This window comes from Pieris brassicae, chromosome 5, assembly GCF_905147105.1.
Source record: "Pieris brassicae chromosome 5, ilPieBrab1.1, whole genome shotgun sequence".
Lineage (NCBI taxonomy): Eukaryota > Metazoa > Arthropoda > Insecta > Lepidoptera > Pieridae > Pieris > Pieris brassicae.
This window is the reverse complement of record NC_059669.1, coordinates 15,297,158-15,312,836: the sequence shown is the minus strand read 5'-3', so window position 1 is coordinate 15,312,836 and position 15,679 is coordinate 15,297,158. Positions and strand designations below refer to the sequence as shown.

Below are 15,679 nucleotides of genomic sequence, written 5' to 3'. Positions count from 1 at the left end.
CCTGTTTTTATTTTACGTAAGTTGTTTTTTTTGAGCCAGGATCACCATTGTCGACATTATCGATGACAATAAAATATCCAGCGGTGATTTTCGAGCAGTGGTATAATCTAAATTATTAGCTTAATTAATCGTGTTTAAGTTTAGTTTACATTTTAGTCATTGAGTTTTATATGCTTTAGATCTTGTTCTAGAAGATTCCGTCTATTTTATTCTCTTAATAAGAAAAAAGCATGTGAACCGCGGTAAAAAACGACGCAGTATATTGCTCCTTTATTTTCCAACATAAAAATAGTTTCGGCTTGGAAGGCAAATTAGGCGGTCTACTCACCGTTGAAGTATAAAAATTTCTGCTCCACCTCCAAAACCCACTGAGAGCAAGTGGATAGCCCACTTTTCATTAAAGTAAATATGTCCTTATTCAAATATTATGCATAAGGCGTTGAGAAATGTCCAGATAATTAAAAATTAAGAAACACGAACACTAAATAAATTTTAGAATCAAATAGACTATAAATGTACTTATGTTTTTTTTTTTAAATAATTATATGGCCTGGTAACGAGACCTTTAAGAAAAATGTACTTATGTTTTAACAAACATTCATAATACCTTCACATTTCCTCTATTGTTTAGCGCGTTAGCCTTTTCAGCTGCATTTTTATATTCGTATATCTGTGGAATGACTGTAGACAATAATTTGACGTTTAGACTCTAGCTTTAAGGAAGCGGTGATAAAATGTCTTGATTTTAATAATTTTGATGAGTTTGAATAGACCATAGCAAATTTTGTTATCCTCGATTATTTAATTTATGTATAACTAGAATTAGTTTTGTTTCTAATAAGTATTTATGAACATTATTTAAATAATCGGGGTTTGTTGAAACATGAAAGGGTAGTTGACAAGGTCTATTACAAAACAGTTGTAATTTGTCTGACTGAGTTTTGAAGCAGTTTGTTTTTGTCGTAAAATTCATCTTCTCGATGCTTTTCCGCGTTAGTGAATTAGTGATTATTAATCTAAGGTGGAAATGGTTCGAGGTTAGTAAAGTCGAAGAATATAAATAGGACGGTCCTGACAGCATTATCTAAAATGCTATATCCTTTGTTCCTATTTAAATAGGGCTATGAAATAAAGTAGGGTTAGTTTTAAAAAAATATATATTTTATTTGTAATTAATACTCCAAAACGGATATATTTGTTTTTAGTATAATGCAAAAGAGTAGCAACTTCGTATATCTTTATTTAAATAATAATTAATATATAATAGTCCTTTATAATCATTATTTTTCAGTAACTAGCCCAATGTCAGGTCAAGAGAGTGTGAAAACTCCTCATCGAATTGAGCTCTGTGAAGAAAAAAATCAAAAACCGAAAAGAACCTACAGAAAACGAAGGTACACTATGTTAACAAAATGATTTTGTATTTTTGTTATTTAACTATATTATTATGTATTTAAACAAAATTATGTTGACTGCAGAATTGTGGCGGCAACACCCACAAAGACTGAGAACAAAGAACAAACCTCTGAACCACCAATTAAGAAAGAAATTAAATCAAAACCTTTAAAAACCAGTAATGGTATAAGTAACATGACTAATGGAAATATAGTGAGGTCCAGAGCATCCCGTGCAGCTGCGCGATTGGCTGAAAGTCATAAACTAACAGAATACTTCAAAGAGGAGATCAAAAGTCCTAAAATAGAACATGTTCCCTCACCACCACTTGAAAAATTAAAGACAGAAATTGATGAAAAACCAAAAGCAACTGAAGCCAAGTCTGTTATCAGTAATCATAAGCTAACTGAGTACTTTCCAGTGCGTCGGAGTGTAAGAAAAACTTCAAAATGTGTAATGGCTGAAAAGATGAGGGACTTAGAGAGGGCTATAAGAGAACAAAAAGAAGATGGATTAAAGGTAATACTAGAATAAATTTCTAGACAGGGCATTATTATATGATATTACTAGACTATATTTAGTAGCATTTTTAGCTTATATATCAGGAAAACTACTAAAAAACATGTTTCATATTTCTTTTACTTGAATTTTTGTGTTTTCTCTGTGATCCTGTCAATATATTCAGCTCTTTTAAATATATACATACTAGTAAATGCCAAATTCAAATTCAAATATAACCCCTCATTTATAAGTGCACTGACCATTGGATACGGTCAACTGGAACAAGTTTTTTTGTATTTGTTAAGTTGTTGTTTGTGTATTTTGATATGTGACCCTGATGGAAATGATGAATATTAAAACAATTTTATTTTATCTGGGTTATTAAGAGGCTTCTCTCCCATACAACAAAGCACTGTTTGTATCAGTATATATTAAAAAGCAACTGTTTCTGTAACTATTACTTAATTTTTTGTAACTTGCCTTGCCAAAATAAAACTAAACATAAGGTCATTAACCTGTGTCTGTATGCCTATATAGTAAAGTCAAGATTCCTGAACACAAGTTAAATTTTATTTAACTATGAATTTGTATATTCAACACAATATTTCTTTAGATTAATAAATTTGATTTTCATTTTTTTATAGTAGCTCTTCATTATTTACTTTAATTTAAAGAAAATATAATTTATTTACATTACATTCTTTTGATATTAGAATCTTGTTTTGGGAGGTTATATGCAACTAGGAAATTATGTTTTGATAACAGATCGCCTTCTTTGATGGTAAAGGCCGTGGTGTTATTGCAACCAAGCCTTTTCACCGAGGCCAATATGTAGTGGAATATGTAGGTGAACTTGTTGGTGTTGCTGAGGCAAGGGACCGTGAATACATGTATGCTCAGGATCCAAACGCTGGCTGCTACATGTATTATTTTAGACTGCAAGATCAACAGTATTGGTATGCATTTTTTTTGTTTTTTGATTAAGGTTTCATCCCATAATTATATTTTTTTATCTCAATTTAAAGTATAAGTAAGAGTAGTTTATGAAAATGTAAAGTCAATTAAATCAAGAATGTTGGTGTTATGTATAGTGTATATATATATATAAACGCTGTTAGAACTTATAAATTGGAATAGGATCCATTAAATAAGAGGTAAAGTGATTCAAAATGGCACTGATCAAGTTATAAATTGTAGGTGACCAAAATATATATCTTTTTTAAATTCCATACTAGCATACAAAATACCGAGATCCTCATTGTTATTACGAATACGATTTATAGTACCTTGCGCAATTGCAAAAATATATAGCAAATAGATAACAATCAAATTAACAAGTTTCCTATCCTATCTCAAATCGTAATTTTGTATTACGAACGATATATAATACCGACATTATCCTATATACACAACATCCTCTTTCAGTATTGACGCTACACGTGAGTCAGGGCGTCTCGGTCGTCTAGTGAACCATTCTCGTAACGGCAATCTATCAACCAAAGCTGTATGGGTCGATGGTCCTCGGCTCGTGTTGTTGGCCGCTCAAGACATCTCCCCTGGAGAAGAACTGACTTATGACTACGGCGATCGTTCCAAAGAATCGCTGCGTCACCATCCATGGCTTGCGCTTTGACCTGTGTAAGTGTATTTTGAAAAGTAATACATGATTTTTGGGAAACATTATTAGACGCCTTATGATAGGTGGCGATAACTAGTGAATTGTGTAGAAGGTTGTTGTATACTATTCTACTAGTATGATGTCGTATGTAGCGTTCTACAGTCTAGTCTTGGGTTTTATTTCCTGCGTAACAGTTATCTGTTCCGGTTGGTGAACACGATTCGTGAACATTTATATACCACCGGTATAGAAGTCATAGGTTTTTATCTGTACATATTTTATGAAGTATAATTCAAATTCTCATAAAAGAAGTAGTTTTAAGGCTTATTATAATTTACTTTCAGATTTGCTTCAGGAGTCTCAAATGAACTGCTAAGGATAATTTATTATTAAATTTAGCTGTTAAGTTTGTTTGTTACAATTATATAAGGTTTGATATAATGTAGTGGGACAAGTGGCCTAGAATAATTTTGATACTTGGTAGGGTGGTTCATGTACAGCCTTATGTCACTGTAACCGTTTGGAATATTTGAAAGACTCATAAAATTACCACTATTTAAATTATTGACTTTATTATCATGATCATTAAATAGTCAAAACCAGTGTGTATTTTAGGTACAATTTTGCTTTTTAAACGGTTTGGTTAAGTTCGTTGTTAAACACTAACAGTAACCTTATCCCTTTTGCAAACAATTGACTTCAACATACATTATATTCTGATATTTAAACCCTAATATACAATATTAAAATTAACAGTAAATTCCTGAATTATAAAAATCATATTTCTGTTTTATTAAATCCCAAGAATATTAGTTAAATTTTAATATAAAGATCGGACAAACTTTAATGAGTATTTTCAATGACATCAGTATTTGTGGTATTTGTTATAAATATCTACTTAAAGTGGCAAAGATAGTCTAGGCTAATAATATTTTAGACAAATTATAATAGTATATCCACTGCTACTAAGATCTCTATTAGTACTGTATTAAGTAATATTGTGAGTTTATGAAAGGAAGTGATTCCATTCAAAAGTAAACCTATCTTAACTAACTTGCTTGTTTACATTGCTTGAAGTGTAAAAAAATCGATTTTAAAAGATTGATTAATGAAAAGTTAAGGTTCAGTTTTAATATTGCTTTAAAATCTGTTGTAGGTCATACAGAACATTTAGAACAGGATTGCATTTCAATTCATTTAGGAATACAGGTTTTTAGGGAAACATAATTGTCATTCTAAGAAACTCGAATTATGTGTGGACTGCCTTAGCTAATGTTAAGGAATGCCGCTAACTAGAAGAGTTGTTCAAAATATACTTTTAAATATCTGACTGAAAACGCTGTAAGGAATGTGTGACATAGTAAAATATAGCATTGAGATATTACTGTCCCTGCATTAGCATGTTCTGAAGATTTTTCGGTTGTAATTCTAGCTATTATAATAATTACAACATACTCAATTCTCAAATTAAGTTCAAACAGCAACTCGAATAAGTGTCTATACATTAGGATAGTTATTAATTTTATTTGAGGTAAAATCTAGGTCATCGCTAAACTGAGATCTTTGGGATTAAAATGTGAATTTATAAACATTTTAATGCCAACAACAACAGTTTATAGGAAACAAAATATAAAGGAGTATGTTTGGTAAATGTCAGTCAATTCAGTCTATTAAAGAATTTCTTTACAAATTTTCAACCATTTAGTTTTAGTATTTACAACAACTCTATTACTTTCATTAGCTGTTAATGGTAATATTACTATGATTTTTTTATATACGAACAAGAACTAAAAATGACTTTACAAATATATAATAAATGGCTTAACCGAAAAATTATCAAAAATTGTTTTTAAAAGCGTTTGTGATATACCTTTATGTATAAACTATACTTTTTGGCGATAATGTTCCCATAGTGTTCTATAGAATATGTAGCCGTCCACAGACTAAATAGTGGAAGTTCGACTAGCCCTTCACATGTGTTTCCAATGTATTTTGTTCATGTAAAACATCTCTAAATATGAAAACTGTTTCACTTTTGCTAAATATTTAATGATAGATATCTTAACGTAAGATCTACGAGGATTATTAAAAAAATTGTTGGGTTTACCCCTTAAAAATAACTATATAATGTTATAGTTTTATAAATAGTAGTTATTTCACCAAGTTGTACGAGTGTGAAGTTTGCCAGACGTTGAAATTTCTTTTTTGCCTTTTACTTATCATTTATTTTCATTCTTGTTAAATTTTATTTATCTCCTCCTAAACTTTCTTTTAACGTTTGGCGTCCCTTCTAATTATGATATATATAAGTTTTTTTTACACTATTTAGTTCCTAAATCGTTGTTTAATTAAATAATATAAATGCTTAAATTATCTTACATAATAAATATTCTCATGTTTTCTCAAATAGGCTATTTATAAGAGTAATATATTTTAAAATTAATTGCATTTTACGAAATAAAGTAGGACGTTACAATAGATGTAGATTTAGTTCGCTTATTGTGTATGTGCACATTATGAAAAGGCGATATATCGAAGACTGTGTGATATGGAACTCCATATGTAACAGGAGATATTTATCACATACAGATTATGTACAAAAATTACTCAATGGAAAAACAAATATTTTTTTAGTGTACTTCGATATCATTTTGAGTTAAGCCAATTGCACGATAACAGATGTCCTACTCTGGTACACCAAATATACAAATGACATATTTTTATAAGAATGAAATTTTAGTTAAGCCTATTTATGTTTAATGTATGTAAAATTAAATCAGTGTGAATAGTGAATATTCAATGTGAAGGGCTATTTTTATTAATAGCAATTTTGTAAGACTTAATATATATGGGCTGATGCACTGCCCTAATTATTGTATAATTAATCAGTAGAAAATTGAGTGAAATAAACGAATACATATTTATGGAGACTTTTTAATATTTTCGAAATATCTAAAATCTAACTGGGTTACATATATGGGTGTATTAAAAGGAATCTGTGAGACCAATAACGATTTTCAATGATTAACATGATGACGTTATCTATCAACACCACAAGCTCTACTTATCGATTCAGTACCTTCAAAAGCGCTTGTGTCGCAGAATCAGGTAAAATAATGAAACGGCTATTATTATTTATAAGGTACTCTTGCTTGCTAGACGACAGGCCATATAGATAATTGTTGATAAAATTTTTGGTTACTTGACCAAAAAATTTAAAATTATGGCACAAAACTATGTTATAATGTACTTTTTTTGTCAATCGGACAGCAAATCAAGATGAAACCGGAAAAAAATACAAATTGTATAATTTTTTTTAATAAGTATAAATTAATAACACATCAGTCTGCCAATACATATTAAATATTATTCACTGCAATGAAATTGTTAATTATGTTCAGGCTACAGTAACATTATGATGAGACTTTAAATAATAGATTTGCGCTTGCGATTCCAGCTCCTTCAAGCTCCTTACTACGGGTTCCATTTGGCTCACGTGGTCCTGAAAGACATTATATTTGGCTTATCAAGAAATTGTTAAGGTTACTGTGGAAGAGCTCGTTAAAGCTATGAAGGCACCATTACACAATATTTTAATTTTCTAAAAAAAAATTCTACTTTTAATTCTTTTTTTTTTAACTTGGTTAATCAGAATAATTCATCTTTTTACTTTAATATCTTCCAATATACACATGCACACATTACGTATATATAATTTAGTTTAAAAAGTTATACCTTTTATATAATATAGTTATAATTTTTATATATATAAAATTGGTACTTATCTAAAAAAATAAGACTCACTAAAGAAAACAATACACATTTTTATAAACATATACATAGAAAAGAATCTATTCCTACCTGATATCCTGAGCCAGCTTGAGTACGTTTCTGTCCATAAACAACTTTGCCATCAAACTCATTACTAGGCACTTTCATATCGGGCTCTACTTGTTGGATCGTTATATTTAAGTGATCTTCTATATCCGCCAAGTACTATAAGAAAATAATAATCTATAGAAGTATCCTAACATTTACAATAATTACTTAAACCGAGATTGGTCGATATAATTGACCATACATTTTGTTTTTCAAAGTGACATTGTTATAAGATATTATACAGTAAAAACGTTTATGACCAAAATACCATTCTTCATAAAAGTTATTTTTATGTTTATTCATATTTATATATTTATGTGCTGTTAAGTATTTAATAAGAAGTGCATTTATTTAATCTAGATATTATACATTTTAAATCATTCCCATTCAAAACTATAAAGTTTACCTGTGGTTCATTATACCACATGCAGCATCCCTTGGGCCTGTCGTCAATTAGGTTTGTGTTGAAACAATTACGGCCGCGAGAAGAACACCACTCCCCGTGATACCATACCTAAACAATATTTAGCACCTAGTGTACTCATAATTTATAAGCATTCTCAATAAAATAAATATATTATTTGAATATTGAACTTTAAAAAATGTAAAAATTTTGCCAAGGACTAAGAAAATATCAAGATATATTTTTAGTTTGAGCTTAATCACAAACTAATTTTGTACCTTCTCAGGCACGGTAGAGACAAGACTAATGGCCAATCCCATTCTCTCCGCTCGACCCACTCGGCCAATGCGATGCACATAGTTTGATTTCTCGTCCGGTAGAGTCACGTTGATCACTTAAAAATCGTATTTAGAGTTGGATTACAAATAGCATTTATTACTAACTCAACGTCAATTTTTGTTTATAAATGTTTTTAAAATATACTGCCAAGAGTTACTTGACTTTATAAAGGTGTCAAAAACCTGAAGGAATATAGTACTTTGTGTTATAACTATTGTGCGTATTGTAATAAATAAAGTTTTATTAAAAATTGATTTTTCTAAAGGTTTGAGCCAGTTAACTAAAATAAAAGTCTTCTATAAACTACAATGGTCTTTAACAAGAACTAATGTCCTCAATAATCCGTGGTTTATGGACCCAGACTGGAATAAACTAGTCCAAAAATGTATCTAAAGAGAAATATATTTTGCGAGTGACTCAGTATCGCAATAAAAACTTGTATCAGACTGACATGCCTGATGAAGTGACTTTCTATAAAACTCCATACTACCTAATGAGTATACTTACTGAATGGCAATCCAGATATATCTATGCCTCTAGCAGCAACATCGGTACAGATAAGAAACTTCACTTGGGCCTGCTTAAATTTTTCCAAATTAGCTTTTCGTTCAGCAGGTTTACGATCTCCATGCAGACAGACACACGAAAACTCGCTTCCGAAAGATTTAAGATACCGCTCCAAATTATCACAATCGAGTTTCGTACGACAAAATAGTAAAGCTCTGCGGGATAAAAATTTAATAGCGTTTTTATAGATATAAACACATTAATTGCTTAAATACAGGTTAAATAAAAGTGATTTTCAAAATGTTTAGTATTACAGTCAAAACCGTTTACACAAACATCGTTTAGAACAACATACCGGTTATATTAATAACAACGTCATCGGCTGTTACGACTATCGGTTTTTACGACCAAATATGAGTAGTCCCTTCGATGTCGTTAGTCCTATTATGACATATGACAGGAGTGTTACTCAAAAACGGTAGGGGTACAGTCTACTATAGGTATTTGTTTAGATAAATAGGTATGTATTTTTTCCGTAAAATTACATGAACTTATACAATCACTACTTTTATATAAAGTAATGTTACTACTGCAGCTTGAGGTAACAGCTGTTAGCATGAGCAAATGTGAATTAATCTTTTTTTATAATTATTCATCAAAAAACTTATGTAAATTGTTTTATTATTTATAGTATTAAAAATATTTCTAGTTATAATAAACCAAAAGACTACATAGCATACCTGTCCATTTTGTGTTCCCTAATCGCACGAACACAGTATTCTCCTTTCAGTACTTTGACAGCTTCTGACAATGTTTCAGGCGTAGTGTTACCGCTTCTTATGTTATCCTTAGAATGGACACCATCCGTTTGGATTTGCCTGCGATAAAGAAATCTTTAAGATAGTGGTGGCAGATATATTAAAAATTGTTCACATTGCTCGTCTTATCACTCATTAAGCAAATTATTCTCGTGTTTTTTTTAAACTTTTTATGCTGATCATGGACATGAAATGATGCTCCTAAAGGAAGTTCTGTGTGGTAATATGTACAGTGGGCATTATTAGGCAATGACTTCGTAAACTTTATTTTGGTGCAGCGGGTGTGAAATCATTTCGCCATTAAATTTAATTTCAGTAAGAAAATAAAGTTTTTAACGATATTGATTTACCTAGGTACGTATATTATATAGGTTTCTCTATGGTAGGTATCTCGATACGTTTTTCGAGTATTTTTGGATAAATATATATACACTTCCAAAATTTAGAACATGTGTCCGGCTCAAATGTTAATAGATCGTCCAACGGTATTCAAATGTGTTGCTATATTTATATATACATATATCAGTTTTTAATAACTTATATATTTTATTATTGTATATCTAAACTAGAAAATAAAGGGCAGCATTTTTTCAACACTACTAACCTCCTTGCAGTCTGCCAGAAGAGATCTTTCTGTGGATCAACATTGACCACAACATGATGAACTGTTTCTGGCACTGCATCTTCGCCTTTCAAATCCACCCAGGTTGGGAAGTGCATCAATTTTTCCTGTCATTTCATCAGTAGAGTAATTTTCAAATTTTTTTGTTAAAACAATATATATCATAAGGTAAATGCACCAAAAACAAGTACATAAACTATCAATATCTTAAAAAGTGTAAATCTTAAACTTAAGTATGCAGTGTCTGCATATAATAAGGTCACTTAATAGCTGACCCTGTGTTATAAGATGATTACAGGGTATCTGTCACGGTCTCGTTGGTTTTGTAGGATAGTTCAGGACAGCTGGATAATTAACTTCTAGCTAATATCTTATATCTGACATTGGCCCATTCATTCCCCAAAACTTTCAATAAATCTAGGTTCCTGTGATAATAAACAAACTTGTATGTGTATGTTTATTGATTTAAGGCAAAATGTGAGTGACAGAATTGTTTTTGTCCGAGTGTGATGTAAACCAATAGTTTACAAAAAGAACAGTTGATACAGCAATATAATGTTAATGATATATGTACTTACAGCCATTTTCTTGACTTCAAAGGCATGTAAAGTGGCAGAACAAACAACCATTTGTAATCGTCGTCCATCTGAAGTAATTTTCGGTATTTGCCTATGTAGTCGTTCAATGAGCTCACCACAACCTGCTTTCAGAAGACCATCAGCCTCATCCAATACGAAAAAACGGCAGTGTGTTAGGGCCAAATAACCTGAATAATAATAAAAAAACATCAATAAACTTTATTAAAACTAATCAGTAATATCTTATACAAACAAGTTATATTTACTTTATTATTTCAGATTTAATTCTTATCTGGAATATCATAAAAATTATTGTCTTACCTCCCTGTATAAGATCTTCCAATCGTCCTGGAGTACCAACTACAATATCAACACCAGAATTTAACTCATTTATTTGATCTTTAACATTTATTCCTCCCACAACTAGCAATTCTCTAATTTTTGGATTGTCTAAATACTTTTTAAATAATGTTATTTGGGTACATGTTTGTTCTGCTAATTCTCTTGATGGCTGAAAATGAGATTTAGTTTTAAAAATTGTATATTTTCCATTAAGTCAAATGTTTGATAATTTTTTTTAGCATGTAAAATTATTTTTCTAATAAAAGTAATTTAGATGAACTCAATGAACTTCAAATACCTGTCAATATAACTTACCTGTGTTCCTTTATTACATGAAGTGAGCAGTGTTAGCCAAGTGGCTTGAGTGTGCTACTCTCATACTTAAGTGTGTAGGTTAAACCCATGTCTGTGAACCATACAAAAAGTTGGTACATGCACCAGTGAGGCTGATCGCCTACTTGTCTTTGAATAAAAATTATTACAAAACACATACAGGAATCTGAGGCCAAGCAGAAAGTTTGTATCGCCACTGGGTTTTTTTTATTATTCTAGAAATGCTAACATTAAAAGACTAAAGAAGATGAAAGAAGATATTACCTCAATAATAATTGCTTGTGGTGCGTTATTAACTGGTTTACTTGAGCCTGTTGCAGCCCCAGCTGAGACAACATTCACTTTGACAAATTCTTTAGGAGCTTGACCAATAGGAGTATAGTCTTTAGGAAGGGGATGCTATAAAAATAATTTTAACTAAACATTAACAACTTAAGAAAGAAGAACTGGTAATTTTTTTTTTTTGTTATAATTATATCATGTTTCTCTCAATAATAATAACAATAGATTTCAATATTGAGGTATTGTACTGCCTAATCCCAAGTTTAGCAAACCAATGGATAATTAATGAGTTACTAATAATTATGGTGATCACACCATTATATCAATAAGAACAGACTTATAATATAGTCAATAAAGGGGAAATGGTGTAATATTGCAAATCAGAATTACTATAGCCATTGGAACTGCTTATTTTTTTAATATTAAGCATCTGACATCTGACTCAGCATAAGACTCAGTACATTTTTAATTACACTGCTTCTAGTACAAAATAAGGCTCACCTTAAATGGTGTTGAACCAAAATTAAAGGTCATTTCAGCATTTTTTAAAACAACAGCAGGAAAATAGCAGTCTGCTCTTCGGGACTGATCTAATTTAAAAGCAACACCCAGATCCTCACCATTCTTTGTATATTTCATTTCACCATTGTTTAAATTTAACATACAACCTGTAATTATATTTTTTATATCATAACTAACAAAAACAAAATGTTTAATGGCTAGCAATTTTAAGCCTGATCTTTATATAAAATCTTCATATGTTCCAGAAAATATAATGATATTTAGTTAAATCTTTTATAAAACAAAGTGACTTACCTATTACATCATTTTTCCCAAAAGCACTGCCATAATCTTCAAACTGTTTAGCATTTGACCTTTTCCCTGTACCACCAAATCCAAAGCCTAGCCTATCAGTACCTAAATCTAGTTTTGCCTAGCAGATGAATAATAATATGATTATTTAAAAATAAAATATTGTTATGCTACAACTTTCTGAAGTAAAGAAACTACAGTAAAGAAAAGTAACATACCGCTTGTGTAGACCAACCAACTCTGCATAGACCTTCATCAGTAACAATAGCTTCGTAGTAGTATAAACCCTTTGTGTGCACACCTTTAGTTGCTCTACAGCCATGCCAACCTGATTGATCACGAGACTGGCATCGTAAACCATCAGGTGTGACGGCTAATGCTTCTGTTCGGTCGAAGAACGACATGGTCCATTCTGTCGATATTTGTGTCATAATTTTACTTGTTTTTCCTTCTTGTATATCTTTAAGAGTTTCCCATACAATTTGAATTATAGGTAAGCAAAAGGCACCAGTTTTTCCACTGCCAGTCTCAGCAGCCATCAACACATCTCCTCCACCAAGAATAAGAGGAATAGCTTCGGCTTGGACATCTGTAGGTAGCGTCCACTCCATTTCATCTATTGCCTTTCCTAGTTCGGGAAGGACTCCGAATTCTTCAAATGCAGTCATTTTAAAATAAATTCTATTAAAACGGTGCAAAGCTCTCACCCAGCTGTAGCCAGCCGGTCGTTTGACGTTATCTAACACACAGACTACATACAGATTTAGTAGAGGACAGAGGTAAATACTAAATAGAACAGAAAACGCATAACGTATATCATCCACAGAGTGTACAATAAAATAAATTTTACAAAGGTAAATTGTATAGTAATAAATACTAAATAGTACTTTGAACTTTAGAAACAAGAGCTACTTGAAATTTTAATTAATAAGCAAGATGATTAAAAGTCATGCTATTATATTTATTGTTTCCTATTACGTATATTGTCATCATGACATAAGGGTGATCTTATCTTCTTAATTTATTAAGTTACTAAACATAAATATGAACATAACCTATAAAGAAATTAGGAACTAGTTTTGTATTCGGTACTCTAATTTCTTAATGAAATTTTATGTACATCAAACATGGAATTAAGTGTAATGGAACAAACTGACACGAAACAAAGTATTAGACTTTCAACTTTTGGTAAAACACTTATATATGCCACTGGTGGTCTGGCAGTTGGTGTTAGTTTTATTTGTATACCATTTGTTTCGCCAGCCTTCAGAAAAGTTTGCCTTCCATATGTGCCTGCAACTACCGAACAATTGCTCGGAGTGACAAGGGCATTAAAGGGTTGCACAGGGCACTTATTAGATATTGGATCAGGTGATGGCCGCATTGTTTTCACAGCTGCAAAATTGGGATTTAAAGCACATGGAGTGGAACTAAATACTGTGTTAGTGTGTTACTCCCGTATAGCAGCACTCTTTAACCATCAGTATAAAAATACAAGATTTTTTAGAAAAAATCTTTGGAGTTTCGAATTAAAACCTTATAATAATATAGTGATATTTGGAGTTGAACAGATGATGCAAGAATTTGAAAAAAAGGTCAAACAGGAAGTAAATGATGGAACTGTTATTGTTGCATGCAGATTTCCGTTACCAAACACGCTGCCCATTGAAACATTCGGTCACGGTGTTGATACTGTGTGGAAATATATTATCAAATGATAAAATATATACTTTTAATGAATTCTTAGAAACTAGATAATATATAAATATTTAAAATCGACCACTTCTTTTTCTTCCTGTGTATTTAGTATCTGGTTTTGTTTCTTTGCCTTGTTTTCTTCTCCGTTCTTTTTTCTCTAACAACCAAGCCTTTGTATTCTTTAAAGGTTTACCCCGCAACTTCTTTGAAGCTTCTCTTTTGGCATATTTTATTTCTAGACTATTATCTTCTTCAGTACCTAATAAAAAAAAAGTATGTATATTTGAGCTATAGCGATATAGCTTTAGTAAATAAAAACAATTTTGTATTTATAAATAATAATACCTAAAGCTTTTGGCAATGGAGCAGCCCCACCAGTCATAAGGACTAAGAAGAATTTTTTAGCTTTAGCTGAATTTGGGAAGTCCACCACAACACCACCATAAAAACCAGCTTTCATTGCTTGTGATGTCAAAAGATTTAGTTGGCTCTCATTTTCTGGATAGAACTGGAATACTGCTCTAGCAGATCTTGACTGAAAAATCCAAGTTAAATGGTGGTAATTTTAATGAAGAACCAAATAAAATAGCAGCTTATTTAATATAGTTATAAATACTTACCAAGGCAGCATACAATGTACTAAAAAATGTATATAATCTTTTGACAGGCTGATGAGACTTTTTGTCAGCATTAAATAACCACTGAAGAGCTGATACTGAGACTGCCCCATCAAAACTGCCTGGTCTAAATGGTACACCTTCACCCATATCTGATAATACTACATCTCCCTCAATTTCCCTTTCTATTGCAACATCTGGAAAATTTTCAAGTTATTAAGAAAGGGATTTTTTTTTAAATATTTTTTGTATTGAAATTGAAAAGACTCACCCAACATTGCTTGAGAAATGTCCATACCAATCCACATATGACCATTTTCTTCAAGAACCGTGCCTGATAATCCTGATCCACACCCAATATCCAGAAGCAAACAAGGAGTATCTTCTGGTAGTAGCAATAGTTCTATACATCGTTCAGTCATTTGTGCTTGAATGTCTATTATTCTAGAACTTAACAAAAATCATGAATTGATAAAAGACTTTCATTAATAGAATTTATTATAGCATCATAACACTACGTGCTTACTTTTGTGTATATTTTCGAGCTTCCTCTTGATTGTAAAACTAAAAATACGTAAAATTTATAATTAATAATGAACTTTTTAAAAAAAAATTGTAGATTAAACTAATCAAAATCTTTACCAGTTCAGGGGGAGCTTGATGTTCCGGCCTTCGTGACATTTTTAATTTAAAAAAGGAATTTTACTTTAAATTTGTTTTTACAAAACACAACATCAGTCTAACCTTACAACACGTTTTGTTTTGAATTTTGACTCAATTTCTTGTATGGATATAAATTGTCAGCTGTCACGTTTTAAAGTAAAGAGTTTATGTTAGCTTTTTTTTTCTCCTTTCTTGGCCTGCACAGTTTGTGCGTCAGCCATTATGTTAGCTTAGCACTGACAATTGGCAAATATGTGTGTGAATTGTCAGG

The 15,679-nt window shown here is 31.1% G+C and overlaps 4 protein-coding genes across 4 annotated transcripts; 2 read left to right on the top strand and 2 right to left on the bottom strand.

The window, feature by feature from the left end:
- Nucleotides 1-715: 715 nt before the first annotated feature.
- On the top strand, nucleotides 716-6,440 carry LOC123709244 (histone-lysine N-methyltransferase PR-Set7). Its single transcript, XM_045660392.1, has 6 exons — nucleotides 716-1,037; nucleotides 1,292-1,394; nucleotides 1,479-1,914; nucleotides 2,662-2,852; nucleotides 3,322-3,534; nucleotides 3,859-6,440. Exons 1-5 carry the CDS (start codon nucleotides 1,028-1,030, stop codon nucleotides 3,527-3,529), a joined length of 948 nt encoding a protein of 315 aa, XP_045516348.1. The 5' UTR covers nucleotides 716-1,027; the 3' UTR covers nucleotides 3,530-3,534; nucleotides 3,859-6,440.
- A 421-nt stretch (nucleotides 6,441-6,861) lies between these two features.
- LOC123709241 (ATP-dependent RNA helicase Ddx1) lies at nucleotides 6,862-13,308 on the bottom strand. Its single transcript, XM_045660390.1, has 13 exons — nucleotides 12,649-13,308; nucleotides 12,434-12,551; nucleotides 12,119-12,285; nucleotides 11,600-11,734; nucleotides 10,982-11,171; nucleotides 10,661-10,848; nucleotides 10,065-10,189; nucleotides 9,383-9,520; nucleotides 8,643-8,857; nucleotides 8,075-8,190; nucleotides 7,800-7,907; nucleotides 7,376-7,510; nucleotides 6,862-7,016 (listed from the first exon to the last, which is right to left on the bottom strand). The coding sequence occupies exons 1-13, from the start codon at nucleotides 13,096-13,098 to the stop codon at nucleotides 6,912-6,914; spliced, it is 2,190 nt and encodes a 729-aa protein (XP_045516346.1). The 5' UTR covers nucleotides 13,099-13,308; the 3' UTR covers nucleotides 6,862-6,911.
- Nucleotides 13,309-13,327: 19 nt separating this feature from the next.
- Nucleotides 13,328-14,148, top strand: LOC123709246 (ATP synthase subunit C lysine N-methyltransferase). The gene has a single exon (XM_045660395.1). The coding sequence runs from the start codon at nucleotides 13,558-13,560 to the stop codon at nucleotides 14,146-14,148; it is 591 nt and encodes a 196-aa protein (XP_045516351.1). The 5' UTR covers nucleotides 13,328-13,557.
- Nucleotides 14,109-15,635, bottom strand: LOC123709245 (probable 18S rRNA (guanine-N(7))-methyltransferase). Its single transcript, XM_045660393.1, has 6 exons — nucleotides 15,388-15,635; nucleotides 15,272-15,309; nucleotides 15,017-15,195; nucleotides 14,749-14,942; nucleotides 14,474-14,663; nucleotides 14,109-14,387 (listed from the first exon to the last, which is right to left on the bottom strand). The coding sequence occupies exons 1-6, from the start codon at nucleotides 15,424-15,426 to the stop codon at nucleotides 14,200-14,202; spliced, it is 828 nt and encodes a 275-aa protein (XP_045516349.1). The 5' UTR covers nucleotides 15,427-15,635; the 3' UTR covers nucleotides 14,109-14,199.
- Between the last annotated feature and the right edge of the window lie 44 nt (nucleotides 15,636-15,679).